Source organism: Podarcis tiliguerta (genome assembly GCF_965153285.1).
Source record: "Podarcis tiliguerta genome assembly, chromosome: 3".
Lineage (NCBI taxonomy): Eukaryota > Metazoa > Chordata > Lepidosauria > Squamata > Lacertidae > Podarcis > Podarcis tiliguerta.
In genome coordinates this window covers 105,517,384-105,531,305 of record NC_139536.1, presented here as the reverse complement: position 1 = coordinate 105,531,305, position 13,922 = coordinate 105,517,384, and the positions used below count along the sequence as shown (strand labels likewise).

Here is a 13,922-nt window from a genome sequence, read left to right as displayed (position 1 = left end):
GTAAAACTTTGGTAGAATACAGAAAACAATAAAGCAATCCTAGTTAGCATTCAGACCCACCTGAGCACAAGCATGCTTAATAATAATAATAATAATAATAATAATAATAATAATAATAATAATAAATATCCCACCCATCTGGCTGGGTTTCCCCAGCCACTCTGGGAAGCTCCCAACAGAATATTAAAACACTATAAAACAGCAAACATAAAAAAACTTCCCTAAACAGGGCTGCCTTCTGATGTCTTCTAAAAGTCAGATAGTTGTTGTTTTCTTTGACATCTGCTGGGAGGGCATTCCACAGGGCAGGTGCCACTACCAAGAAGGTCCTCTGTCTGGTTCCCTGTAACCTCACTTCTCGCAGGGAGGGAACCACCAAAAGGCCCTCGGAGCTGGACCTCAGTGTCCGGGCTGAACAATGAATGGTTTTCTACTAGCCATTACAATGGACTTCACCCTTGAGCATTGTAGTTCACTGAGCGATTGGCTCATGCAGTGTATTGGAATGGAGCTCTGCTCACCCTGATTTGTTCCACGTCATTCAGTAGGCCAAAGCTGACTCAGGTATATGTGAAAGTAGCTTAAGCAACTCAGCAGTGTGATCAGTCATTTTCTACTACACTTGATCTTAGCCAAAAGGCCAAGAAGCAATGTGATCAGTCATTTTCTATCTAGGAGATAAACTGTTCTGAAGATTGTATCCAACCAACAGTGTCGCTCAGCTGAAAGTGACTGAACATCAGTGGAATGGAGAGGGAAGCAATTTTGGGGGATTCACCCTCCACCTACAGTCCCTGCCCCCCAGTCTGCCCTGAAGGGTCCCACAAGCCTTCCAAGTTTTGTTGATGGAATTCATACCATCAGCTGACTGACACCATAAAGGTACCCCTGCCCGTACGGGCCAGTCTTGACAGACTCTAGGGTTGTGCGCCCATCTCACTTAAGAGGCCGGGGGCCAGCGCTGTCCGGAGACACTTCCGGGTCACGTGGCCAGCGTGACATCGCAGCTCTGGCGAGCCAGCGCAGCACACGGAACGCCGTTTACCTTCCCGCTAGTAAGCAGTCCCTATTTATCTACTTGCACCCGGGAGTGCTTTCGAACTGCTAGGTTGGCAGGCGCTGGGACCGAACAACGGGAGCGCACCCCGCCACGGGGATTCGAACTGCCGACTTTTCAATCGGCAAGTCCTAGGCGCTGAGGCTTTTACCCACAGCGCCACCCACGTCCCATCGACTGACACCATACAACCCTGAAAAAGTAGAGCCAGGTAAAAACCAATGGTACCAGTTCTGTTAATGCATTGCAATTTGTCTTTGGCTCACAGCAATAATAAGGGGGAAAGAACCCAAATCTAAACTGAATTTCGCCTTCCAGCACTCTATAAACCTGTCACTGCTTAATTAACTGTAATAGGTGATATTATTTCTGTACAATATTGTAAATTGCACTGTATTTCACAAGTAATATGGTGCACACCCATAACTTAATACTATTACATCCGAAACAGACTGATTTACTTGCCAGTTTAAATAAGTCTGTTGTATTTTACAGCCAGGTCATGCATGCTGGGATAACAGCAGGAAGAAATCTTTAAAAGTGGAAGGGGATAGTACATAGCTGCAGGGTTATATGTCAATGTGTTCGCACAGGTAAAACATGACTTAAATATAGACCTTTCAGTTTCAAGGCTTAAACATTTTTCAGTATGTTCTTTACTTCTGAAAACACACCCACACTAACCACTTTGTTCACTGTTTGACTTGAGATTCTGATATAAGGGGAAATTTCCTATGCATGCCACATGGTGTTGGTAGAGTAGGGGAGCGGGTGGCGCTGTGGGCTAAACCACTGAGCCTCTTGGACTTGCTGATCAGAAGGTCAGCGGTTTGAATCTGCATGATGGAGTGAGCTCCTGTTGCTCTCTCCCAGGTCCTGCCAACCTAGCATTTCGAAAGCACACCAGTTCCAGTAGATAAATAGGTACCACTGTGGCAGGAAGTTAAACAGCATTTCTGTACGCTCTGGTTTCCATCATGGTGTCCCATTGTGCCAGAAGCGGTTTAGTCATGCTGGCCACATGACCCAGAAAGCTGTCTGTCGCCTTTGACTGGACTTAACTGTCCAGGGGTCCTTTACATTTTACCTTTTTTAGGGGTGGGAAAATTGTCAATTTTGGGTTATCTTTTCCCCCATCTTAAGTTAAGCTCCCCATACTACCACATCAGTTTGTGATGATGATGATTTTAAAAGACCTCAGCAAAACTAATCTGCATTTTAGTGAACATCTCTCCTAATACACATTTTGTATGTACTGCAGCCTGATATACACCTTATTGCTAAGCAGTTTCCTGAGGTAAAATGCATTTTTGCATGTAGTGTTCACTAGTATGCATGCATTTTAACGCACATTTTACCCCAGTAGGTGCTTTCAACTTGGCTGGAGAACTGCATCACAAAATTCAGAAAACTGCATATTTCTACAAATTGCTAGCTAGGGGTGGTGGGAGTTGTAGTACAAAAACAGCTAGAGGCCCAAGTTTGGAAAACCCTGCCTTAGCACAAAGACAAATGCCTCCTTTGGTTTAGATGCATACAGCACCTCAAATATGTGATGGTTTGGGTGAGGACCAGAAAGGACAATCCATCTCTTTCCATGTTCATGTGCATACATGAAGACCCTCTGCAAATGGCTACAGTGCATCCTGTTTTGAGTTTGGTCGATGTTCCCAGCTATGCTCCAAATGTCTTCTGAGTTGGCCATTCCCTCCCCACAGCCACTACCGTTATTGAAATCTATGAACTAATACAGCAAGAAGAAAACATTGAAACGGTTCCAAGCCATCTGGGCTTTGCCATTGTCAATGTTTCTTCCAAAGCACACAATACCTTGTTTATTGTCGAAAATGCCTTCACTGGTCACACCACAGCACAGCAGGGTTTCTCGGGATGGTTGGCCCATGAGAAACATCTAATAGAGATGCACAATGAAATAAATAAAACTAAATAAAACAAAACACACACACACACCATCAAAGACAATGTGGGCTTGTACAGAAATAGTAAACGCTGGCAAAGGGTAACTAGAGAAACACTGTTGTCATTTGAGGAACAATGTTCCACCGCCTCCCGCACAATGAAAGCCACTTTTGTATTTCCTATTTTCATGCATCAGCTGACATTACAGAGCCTCTAAAACAGCACTCGCTGGGAAAAAGTGAGCCCTGTATTAGCTTCCTGGCTTACAGCCAGTGAAGGGTCAGGTGCTGCTCACAACAGTACTCTGGTTTCCAATTCCCCACATGCTGTGTGTCTCCTGGCTCTCTTATTCTCCCAGTAGTCATTTGTCCCACTACGTGACACAAATCTACACCAGTGATGCAACTGACTAGCCAAGGCAGGAGGGAAAGCATGCCAATGGTATCCAGTAAACATGCAACCACCACTCTGGGGGAATCACACCAGCAGTCACAGAGGAAGGGGCTTCGGTACCTGGGGCAGTGGGGGCATGGCATGCCACACGCGGGGGTGTGGCACATCGCACGTGCAAGAGTCCCAAGGGGTAGGCGCCTGCCCATGCAAGTCGTCGTCCCAATTGGGTAGGTGTCTGGCCATGTGAGCATCATTCCAATGGGGCAGCGCCCGCTCACCCGAGTGTCCCAAGGGAGAGGTGGCTGCTCACGGCAATGTCGCTTCCCCCCCCCCCAGGATGGTACCTGTGCCCCCTTCCTCTGCCCCTGCACACCAGGAGAAAGTAGGCCTTGTTCTCACTCATGTGTCCAACCCATAACTGCGCTTGGACCACTTCAGACTGTAGGCGGGGACTTCGGTCATCTCCAGACTTCCAATGTTTTTCTGGAGGGCTTCAAGTTGTGACTGATACCTCTTGGGACTTACAGGCAGAGGGCCTTCTTGGTAGTGGCACCTGCCCTGTGGAATGCCCTCCCATCAGATGTCAAGGAAATAAACAACTATCAGACTTTTAGAAGACATTTGAAGGCAGCCCTGTTTAGGGTAGTTTTTAATGTTTGATGTTTTATTGTGTTTTTAATATTCTGTTGGGAGCTGCCCAGAGTGGCTGGGGAAACCGAGAAAACCCTCTGTCTGATTCCCTGTAACTTCGCTTCTCGCAGTGAGGGAACCTCCAGAAGGCCCTCGGTGCTGGACCTCAGTGTCTGCAAAAGCAAATCAGGAGATGCTCAATAAACTGGAGGAGCATTACTGAATTCTCTTCTGTATAGTTTTCCACAACACCACACACAGAGAAAAAACTAGCATGTCAGGACAAAGGTTAGACTAGAAACCCCCCCCCCCCGCTCCTGATATCTCATTTTCTATGTGCAGAGAAGCTTTTGCATTAAAGAACACCTGTACCCCCGGCATCTGTAGTTTGCTAAGAGTCTGGGAATATTAGGATATTCCTACAATTCCCAGAGTTCCCTGGGAAGAGGGACTGATCATTAAGCCAGTTTAATTCTGTGGTGTGAGTGTGCCCACAGTCTCTGGTCCAAAGCAGACTCACAAAATAGCAAGCATCTCTTTTTGAAAAGGCTATACCCAGAACAAAGTCTCTACACAGTGTTGTGTCCAGCATAACAAAATACAGTTGCTGAGCCAGTTAAGTAAATTACCATTTTCCTCTGGTCTGTATTAGAAGAGGAAATGTTGTCAATGATACTGACGTGTCAAGGACAGAGATGGTGGTGATTTATCAGGGGAGAAAGATGGGTGAGAGGAGTAATGAATACATGTTTGCAGTTGCCTAAGGGAAAAATCTGAACCAAAAGTCTGAAATTTATTTCTACATTAATGAAATGTATTAGCATTAATTGAGCCTTTCTCTAATTGGAACGAAGATCTTATAGTTGCAGCAGAAGTGTGAAATCAATTTGCCCCGCATTCAAGCTGTTAAAAAAAAAAATAATCTTGAAAATTTACTCAGACTGCATCTTCTCTACTAATGATGCCCAGCTGATGAAAATTGGCAGAGCGCCACTGAAATCACTGGTTTTATATCTGCAGAGGACCCTGATGCTATGTGTTCTGGATAATTTACAAAATTGCAGCCGAAAGGATCGCACAACGCTGTTCAGTTTCAATGGTCCTCTAACGCCAAGCCAAGATGTTCATCTTGCAAAATGTCCAGTTTGCTCAGCTGCATCTCTCCTAGAGTGCCAATCGTAATTAAGCACCATTTCTTAAATATCCAAGAAATGAATGCTGCCCGTAATGAAAGCAAATTATAGAGTGATGCTAACAAAGAATATGTGGATCAAGGGGCAGAAGAAGTATAAAAATCATCTGGATCTGGCATCATCCTACGTACACAACAGTCTCCATAATCCTGATTGCAGTATACTATGAGAAACGCAGTCGATGCCGCCTGCAACATATCAAGGATTCAAGTCACATCGAAGTGAGACAAAATACCATGTGTTTTTCATAGAAACACAGTGAGCAGAGCAAATTCCCATTTCTTTGGCCAGTGGGACTTTCCACAAGGCAGCACAGAATGTTTTGAAGCATACAGCAAGGTTCATGGAGGCATCTCTCAACCAGGTCTTTCCAGAAGTCATAGGGCAAATCTGTACCGTACATCTAAAGCACATGCAAAGAATCCTAGGAAGTGTAGTTTTTCCTCAGGCGAGATTTCTAACAACCTCAACAAGCTACAGTTTCCCAGGATTTGCGGGGAGAAGCCATCTGCTTTACACGTGCTTCAAATCTATGGTGTGAACCTGCCCATATTGATGCAGCCAATTCAACGTTTTGTGCTACATGGTGCACAGCTTGAACAATGCAATTGGATTAGTCTTCTAGGATGGCCTGTGCTGCTGTGTGTGCCACTGCCAATCCCACTTCTGCAACACACACACACACTTGTGTATGGAGCAAAATTAGAAAACTGTCACACTGGCGCTTCCAGACTGTCTCTATTTTTGGGTGCGATTACCACCCAAAAGTACCACTGTATTACGGAAATGCACTGGGAAGTGTGGTTCAACTTGTATCTTGCACGACTCATCCAATCTTCCTGCATACAAATCAGAACACATGCTCCTTAAATAGCCAGTGGCCATCTAACCGTTCTGCAAAGCAACTCAGTATGATAGCTCAACAAACAGGTTGTTTGGAAGTGCCTGTTATCTCTTCTACAAACAAACTGCCTTGCAAAGACAAGACAAAGCTGCAACTTTAGCAAAGCAACAAACTTTGCCTTGCAAAGTTAGTTGCTTTGCTAAAGTTGCAGCTTTGTCTTGTAAAATTATCACAGTGAGCGATTCTAGTAATATAAGTCTCCCAGGAATCCTTTAAGTTAAAGGTATAAAAAGGGGGGGGAGGACCCCTGGACGGTTAAGTCCAGTCAAAGGCAACTATGGGGTTGAAGCACTCATCTCCCTTTCAGGCCGTGGGAGCTGGCATTTGTCCACAGACAGCTTTCCAGGTCATGTGGCCAGCAGGACTAAACCGCTTCTGGCGCAATGGGATACCGTGATGGAAGCCAGAGCACAAGGAAATGCCATTTACTTTCCCCCCACAGTGGTACCTATTTATCTACTTGCACTGGCATGCTTTCGAATTGCTAGGTTGACAGGAGCTGGGACAGAGCAACGGGAGCTCACCCTGTTGTGCGGATTTGAACCACCAACCTTCTGATCAGCAAGGCCAAGAGTTTCAGTAATTTAGACCACAGTACCACCCGCGTCCCAAATCCTTTAAGAGCGTATGTTTAACCTGGAGGAGAGGAGATATGATAGTCACATTCAAATATCTAATGGATTGTCACATGGAAGTTGAAGGAAGCTTGTTTTTTTTCCTGCTCCAGGAAGAAGAAGAAGAAGAAGAAGAAGAAGAAGAAGAGTTTGGATTTGATATCCCGCTTTATCACTACCCGAAGGAGTCTCAAAGTGGCTCACATTCTCTTTTCCCTTCCTCCCCCACAACAAACACTCTGTGAGGTGAGTGGGGCTGAGAGACTTCAGAGAAGTGTAACTAGCCCAAGGTCACCCAGCAGCTGCATGTGGAGGAGCGGAGATGCGAACCCGGTTCCCCAGATTATGACACTATTGCTCTTAACCATTACACCACACTGGCTCTCTCAAGAAAGGGGATTCCAACTAATCATCCGGAAGACCTTTCTGACAGTAAGAGCTGTTTGGCAGTAGAATGGACTCCCCTGGGAGGTTGTGGACTCGCCTTCCTTGGAGGCTTTTAAGTAGAGGTTGGACGGCCGTCTGTCAGGGATGCGTCAGCATTGCAGGAGGTTAATTGAACTAGATGACAGCAGGGTCCCTTCCAACACTACAATTCTATGATACACTTGCAACAGGGAAAGTTACCTGTGTTGCAGGAATTTATGTATAGGTTGGGGAGGTGTTGCGCCTCCAGCAGATATCATGCACATGCAGCCCACTACCAAAACCAGCACAATCACTTTTGTGACTTTTGTGATTTGTCCCCACAAAACACTTCATCACAGTTTCTTCCTATCTGTTCAAAGGGCCTCTGCTGCACAATACCAAATATAATAATTCACTGATAAATATATATACAGTCATACCTCGGGATAAATGTACTTCAAGTTAAGTATTTTCGGGTTCCGCTCCGTGGCGACCCGGAAGTAACAGAGCATGTAACTTCTGGGTTTCGCTGCGCGTGCATGTGCAGACAGTCAAAGTGACATCACGCGCATGTGCGGAAGCAGCAAAATGTGACCAGCGCACGCGCAAACCCATCGACATGGTTGCGTTCGCTTCAGGATGTGAATGGGGCTCCGGAACGGATCCTGTTCACACCCCGAGGTACCACTGTATATATATCTATGTACTGGCTCTCTGGGAAAGCTTCAGAAATTTATATAGACATGTGAGCTCAGCTACTCAGCAGCCCCTCTGCTTGAGTGGCATCCTGATACCTGAGCGCCAGACAGGTAGCCATTCCAGAAATAACAAACTCAGATGAAGACAAAGGGGTGTGATTAACTTGGCTGGGAAACAGGGAAATGTAAATATCTGTTACACTTGATGGGTGTTTGGTGGAAGGCAAGGGGAACCATGGGGCAGGGTCCAGGATGCTCAGATTATTGTCACCAGACCTCCCCTTTCATGATGCAACCATGATGTATTAGTGATGTAGTTGGGGGGGGTGTAACATGGGGATTAGCAGCTAATAAAAGTTTGGGTTCTCTTTTGCTCAGGGCTTCCATCTTGTTTCACCTTGAGGCAGGTAGGAGTCCTGTCGCGACAGTCTTCAATAAAGACCAAGCCTACTGGTTGCTGTTTTGCTCTGGTATTCCTGGCCGGTGTCCTTGTTTTTTTGTCCAAGGGAGCCCTCAGATTTCTCCGTTAACACGTGTAAGCCTTTAAGGAATTATTCTAGACTACAGTCTTAAAGAGGACAAAGAAAGCAGCTGGCCACAACCTCTACTTTTTACTATCTGAGAAGCCTTACTTGTTAAGCAGGAGGAAAGCCTGATGTCCCCTGCTCAAGCAAAAAATAAAATAAAAAATGCAAGACCAGCTCTCACTTGCCTTAACGTAGCAAGCACACCAGATCCTTGAATACTGCTAAATCTGAGAAATTAATTAATCTACAGACAAGACATCAAATGCAAGCCAATACGGATTTGTGCATAAGAACTGCTGATTTTTGTTTGTTTGTTTCACTCACCTCCCAAAGAGCAAGAGCATCCAAGCACAGAACAATCTGGGGGGCAACCATTTCTGAACATCTCTTGCTTCCAAGAATTCTCTCTGTGGCCTCTGCTCAATACACCAGATGAGTGCTACAGGCTCTAATTTTCCTCCCCTTCATCTGCTTTAAGGTTGCTGACTGCTCAGCATGAGATAAGCACAGAACAATGATACAAACTTGCCTAGTCCCTGCTGCAAATATTGTCCTTCGTTGGAGTTGAGAGATGTTGATGTCAAAGCATTTTGCACTAAATGTTCACTGCTAGCTGATGAATCTAGGAGGAGACTGGGCGTCAAACAGCTTCTATGCTGGAAGAGGTTCAAGAGACGCCCACTGATGGATTCTGCCAGCGACCGAGGCAGCCACGGAACTTGAGGTTGTCCAGACAGAAAGGGTTCAACCAGGCAACCTAGCCAGGAGTAACGGCAACTTACGCACGAGCAACCCCTAGAACCATTACAGTAGAGGAGGTGGAGAACTGTTTAGACAGACAGGTTTTTTATAAAAATCCAACTGCTATGGCCATTGTCCCAGGTTGCACTTGTTTTTTGGTGAATGTTAATTGGTGGGGCATTCAGTAAACTCAGTGCATGAAATGATCTAATACAGATTTACTGATTTGCCATATTGATTGAAAAATCTCCAAATTACACCTGAAAGTAGTTCCTGTAAAGAGGAAAGGGGGAGCCATGTGTGTCACCCTTAGTTCCTTGGGGGAAAACATGTGATATAAATGCAATAATAAATAAACAAACAAATAAAATGAATTAAATTTGTTTTGCGGTGGAGATTTGTACTGGGCAATTTTCACTTCAATTTTAATTCAGTTCCATACTTTAAATATATATATATAGGAGTTTCATTGCACTTTATGTTTGATTGTGACCATTGCAATGACTATTTTTTACTTATCTGAAAAGTGATGCTGCAGGCTAGCTTAATAGGCACAGAGTAGGTTAGCAATCTGACAAGATTGCTACATCTAATGGTAGAGCTGGTCTTGGCAAACACCCTTGCATAAATCTTCAGGCATCATGGTTTCACCATTCCTGCCACATATGGGCAGTTCCATCCATATTGTGTATTACAATCCCAGTTGAATGGGATGCAATGAAACCGGTCTCTATTATATAAATTCATGCCTCCTGCAATTTAGGCTTTTCAAGCTTCATTTTATCTCCAAAGGTTTGCCTACGTATATTAACTAGTCAGAAGAATCTCCTGAGTTTCTAATTATTCACACTTATTTCATTGTATTTTGAAGCTCTATATCATGGGTAGGTAAACTAAGGCCCGGGGGCCAGATCCGGCCCAATCGCCTTCTAAATCCGGCCCACAGATGGTCCAGGAATCAGCATGTTTTTACATGAGTAGAATGTGTCCTTTTATTTAAAATGCATCTCTGGGTTATTTGTGGGGCATAGGAATTCGTTCTTTTCCCCCCTTCAAAATATAGTCCAGCCCCCCACAAGGTCTGAGGGACAGTGGACCGGCCCCCTGCTGAAAAACTTTGCTGACCCCTGGTCTATATTCTGTCTGCTAAAGCATGTTCTCCTGGTGGGGGCCGCCAGGACACTCCAAAGTTGTGGGGCGGGCTAATTGATCATTGGCCACTGATGCGATTGGGCTTCCCTTGTTGTTGGGAAGAAGTTAATGTTGCCATTTGTTGATTGACAGCCAGAAATGCTAAAACTCCTTGCACGAGGCTAGGGCTTCCTCTTTTCGCCCATGCATCGGATTGCCCGCCCCCCCCCCCCCCATATTTAGGGTTGTTCGCTTTGACCTTGCTATGCCTGTCATGGGGTCTTCTGCCATTGGGGCAGGGGCCCGGTAGGAATTTTGTCCATCTGGCTGATTGGCTGGGGCCATTTGGTTTTTGCCTACTGCGTAGCAAATCATCACAACTTGTAAGGTTGCGGTTAGGCATTGGTTTATGGTTGGTCGAGGGGCATGGATTGGCTGTGCCTGCCCCTCTAATGCTGCTGCTGCTGCAAGGGATTCCGTTAAAGGAATCGGGGACTACCTATTGCTTGTCCACCCTGTCAAGGGGGCTCAGGCCACTGCAAGAGCTCCTGGCTGCATTTGGGGAGGGCTGAGGGCAGGTTTCCTGCTCCGTCGCTACCCCCAAGTGTATACCCCTTTTCTGATTTCCGCAGGTGTGCGGAATGTCAGTCTGTCCCCCACGGTGGGGGCAGATAGTCACAACCAATGCCTAAGCAGCCACTCACATGTTTCTATTTTAATAAAGTTGTGGCCAAAATTATGCCAAAAACCTTAACCAAAAAATTTGGTGTTATTTGTGAGCTACTGGGGTGGCCCTGGGGACCTCGACACGCAAAACATTTTCCATCTTTCTCATTCATGAGATCAGCAACAAAGCCCACACTTGCTTTTGGCCCCAACTGACCATGAAAAGGTTAATGCAGCTGTAGCAAAGGCACATCTAATCGAAAATCGGGGCACATTGAAAAGTGAGCAGCATTAGTATAACTGTTCCTCACTGTTACACAGCAGCTCCCATCAATCCACAACTATCTCTTTCTGTACTCTGATGAGCTGCTATCTGCCCTTGAGAGTATCTCAACTTTTTATTCATTCAGACTGTGACTCATAAAAACAAATAGAAAAGATACTTCACCGTACAAATATCATACAGAAAGGCAAACACTGAAACAACTATCTACCAGAAGGGCTCATTCGCACTTATGCTTGCCCGGTACTGCTTAGCTCTAAATTGAGCGAACATCAATCCAGAAAAAACCCCACCAAATTGTCATTTGCTCCAATTGAGGTTTTCTCCAGGGGAAAGCTACAGGACATGAAGAAGGGTGGATAAGCCCCAAGTCTTGCTAAAGAATAAATAAAATGTTTGGCATCCATTAGCAGCCACATATCCTAGCACCTGGGGCTTTCAACATTCAAAGGAGGACCCCAAGGAAGATGTTGAAGTGCTGAGGGCTCTACTCAACAGAGAATCCTTCCTTGCTTTCTCCTACCCCTACTCTGCTGCAGGATGTGGCCCTGCCATTGTCTTCTGATTTAGGTTATCTCCGTTTCTCATTTTCCAATCTTAATTTCAGTTCTCCCCATTTCCACATTGAAATACACTCGGAGTCGAGTGTGGATTTCATGCTCTTTATTCATCTCATAGTGGTGAGGAGGAAATGGAAGTTCCCCCAGAAGGTCTGCTTTATATACATTATTTACACAATGGGCCCCACGTGATTGGCTAATTCCGGGATTCTCCTGTAGGCCAATCAGGTTGTGGATTCACTTCCACCTGGAGCTGGATTGGGTGGCTCCTGTGGACCAATCAGACTGCTGCATTCTGAATCCTATTGTTCTAGGACCAATCAGACTGCTGCCTTTTGGATCCTATTCAACTCAGTACATAACACTCATCAATTAGCAATTTATTTATTTAAAAAGAAACCCTCTCTCTGTTTTTGCTTTTATTTATATCAGTTTCTTTTATCTTCCTGTATTATCTTCCTGTATTATGGGGGGGGGGGAAGCTTTTTTAAAATAGAAATGGTTGTGGAAATTCGAATGTCAGTGCGAATTTATCCTAATATACACGTGTTTGTAAGTAGAGACATCACCTTGCCAGCAAAGGTCCGTATAGTTAAAGCCATGGTTTTCCCAGTAGTGATGTATGGAAGTGAGAGCTGGACCATAAAGAAGGCTGATCGCCGAAGAATTGATGCTTTTGAATTATGGTGCTGGAGGAGACTCTTGAGAGTCCCATGGACTGCAAGAAGAGCAAACCTATCCATTCTTAAGGAAATCAGCCCTGAATGCTCACTGGAAGGACAGATCTTGAAGCTGAGGTTCCAATACTTTGGCCACCTCATGAGAAGAGAAGACTCCCTGGAAAAGACCCTGATGTTGGGAAAGATGGAGGGCAAAAGGAGAAGGGGACGACAGAGGACAAGATGGTTGGATAGTGTTCTTGAAGCTACCAGCATGAGTTTGACCAAACTGCAGGAGGCAGTGGAAGACAGGAGTGCCTGGTGTGCTCTGGTCCATGGGGTCAGGAAGAGTTGGACACGACTAAACGACTAAACAACAACAACAACACATGTGTTTGTATGGACTTTTTTTGCAGAGCATATTTTAGGTGTCAGGAAGAAGCAAAAACTTTCCTCCCGCACTGGCCCTTGATTTGAAGCGGTTCTGATATTTGCAACGTCTTTTAGTGGGGCAGGATCTGTAAGACCTGTCTTTTATCTGTACAGATGTATTTTAGGCTTTTATTGGTTACATTTATTATAATTGGTTTTAGCATTTTTACTGGCTTTGTATGTCATTTTGGATTGCTTTTGTGAGGAAAGCAACTAATACAGAAATAGGTCCTTTGTACTCAATAGGACTTACTTCTAAGTAGACCTGTGCAGGATTCTGCTGTTAGCCTTCCTTTCAACAGATCATTCAGTAGTCCAGTGATATGTCATTTTATGTGCCATGCTTTTGGTGCATCAAAACTGTATTGATGTAAAGTTCTGACAATGCCAGCTCTGATTGTTCCAATTATTCCTTGCAGCAGTGTTCCATCATTCTATATCTAAATCTATTAATTAGATGCTTATACATTGCTTATGTTGCAAATATTTGCATTTTGAATTCCCATGAGCTTTCACGTTTTTGCACTCCTCCCATTTGGAAAATGCCTTTAAATATTCATTCTTGCCACCATTTCTCAGACAATATGCACTTTAGCTTTCAATGCAGTGCTATGCTGAAGGATGCTACTATTAAAAGCTTGGGAGAACATGCAGCAATTTGCTTTGAAATATTGCAAAGATGCTTCTCATGGCGAATAACTACCTGAAAAATGAACCCTGAAAGATGCTAAAGAATTGCCCTCTTTTGTCTTCTTCTAAGACAAAGACTCTGTAATTTATAGCATTGTATGGTTTTTATAGTTTTATTAAGCCAGTAGGATATCAGTCACTATGTGCATACAAGGGAGACAAAAGAAAGTTATTCGCATAGCACTCAGGATGAAAGAAACATTTGGGGGGGAGGGAGAGAGCAGAAAATAGATGAAGAAGTTGTGGTCCTCCAGATTTTGTTGGACGACAAATCCCATCTTCCTTGATCTTTGGTCATGCTGGCTAGGGCTGATGGGAGCTGGAATAGAATGACTGCATTGCGTAGGTAAATAGGTAAATGACCCCAGACGGTTAAGTCCAGTCCAAGGTGACTATGGGATGTGGCACTCATCTCA

The 13,922-nt window shown here is 44.7% G+C and overlaps 1 protein-coding gene across 5 annotated transcripts in view; it reads right to left on the bottom strand.

The window, feature by feature from the left end:
- Nucleotides 1–13,922, bottom strand: part of PAK5 (p21 (RAC1) activated kinase 5) — a 114,150-nt gene that overhangs the window by 54,192 nt on the left and 46,036 nt on the right. For 2 of the 5 annotated variants that reach the window (XM_083431944.1, XM_083431945.1), the window contains one exon: nt 2,888–2,969. The exons of 2 other annotated variants lie outside the window; for them this stretch is intronic. In XM_083431944.1, the coding sequence (XP_083288070.1) occupies nt 2,888–2,969 (82 nt within the window). Of the gene's footprint in view, nt 1–2,887; nt 2,970–8,668; nt 8,768–13,922 lie in introns of those variants that run through there. One more of the 5 variants, XM_083431943.1, reaches the window with a different exon arrangement.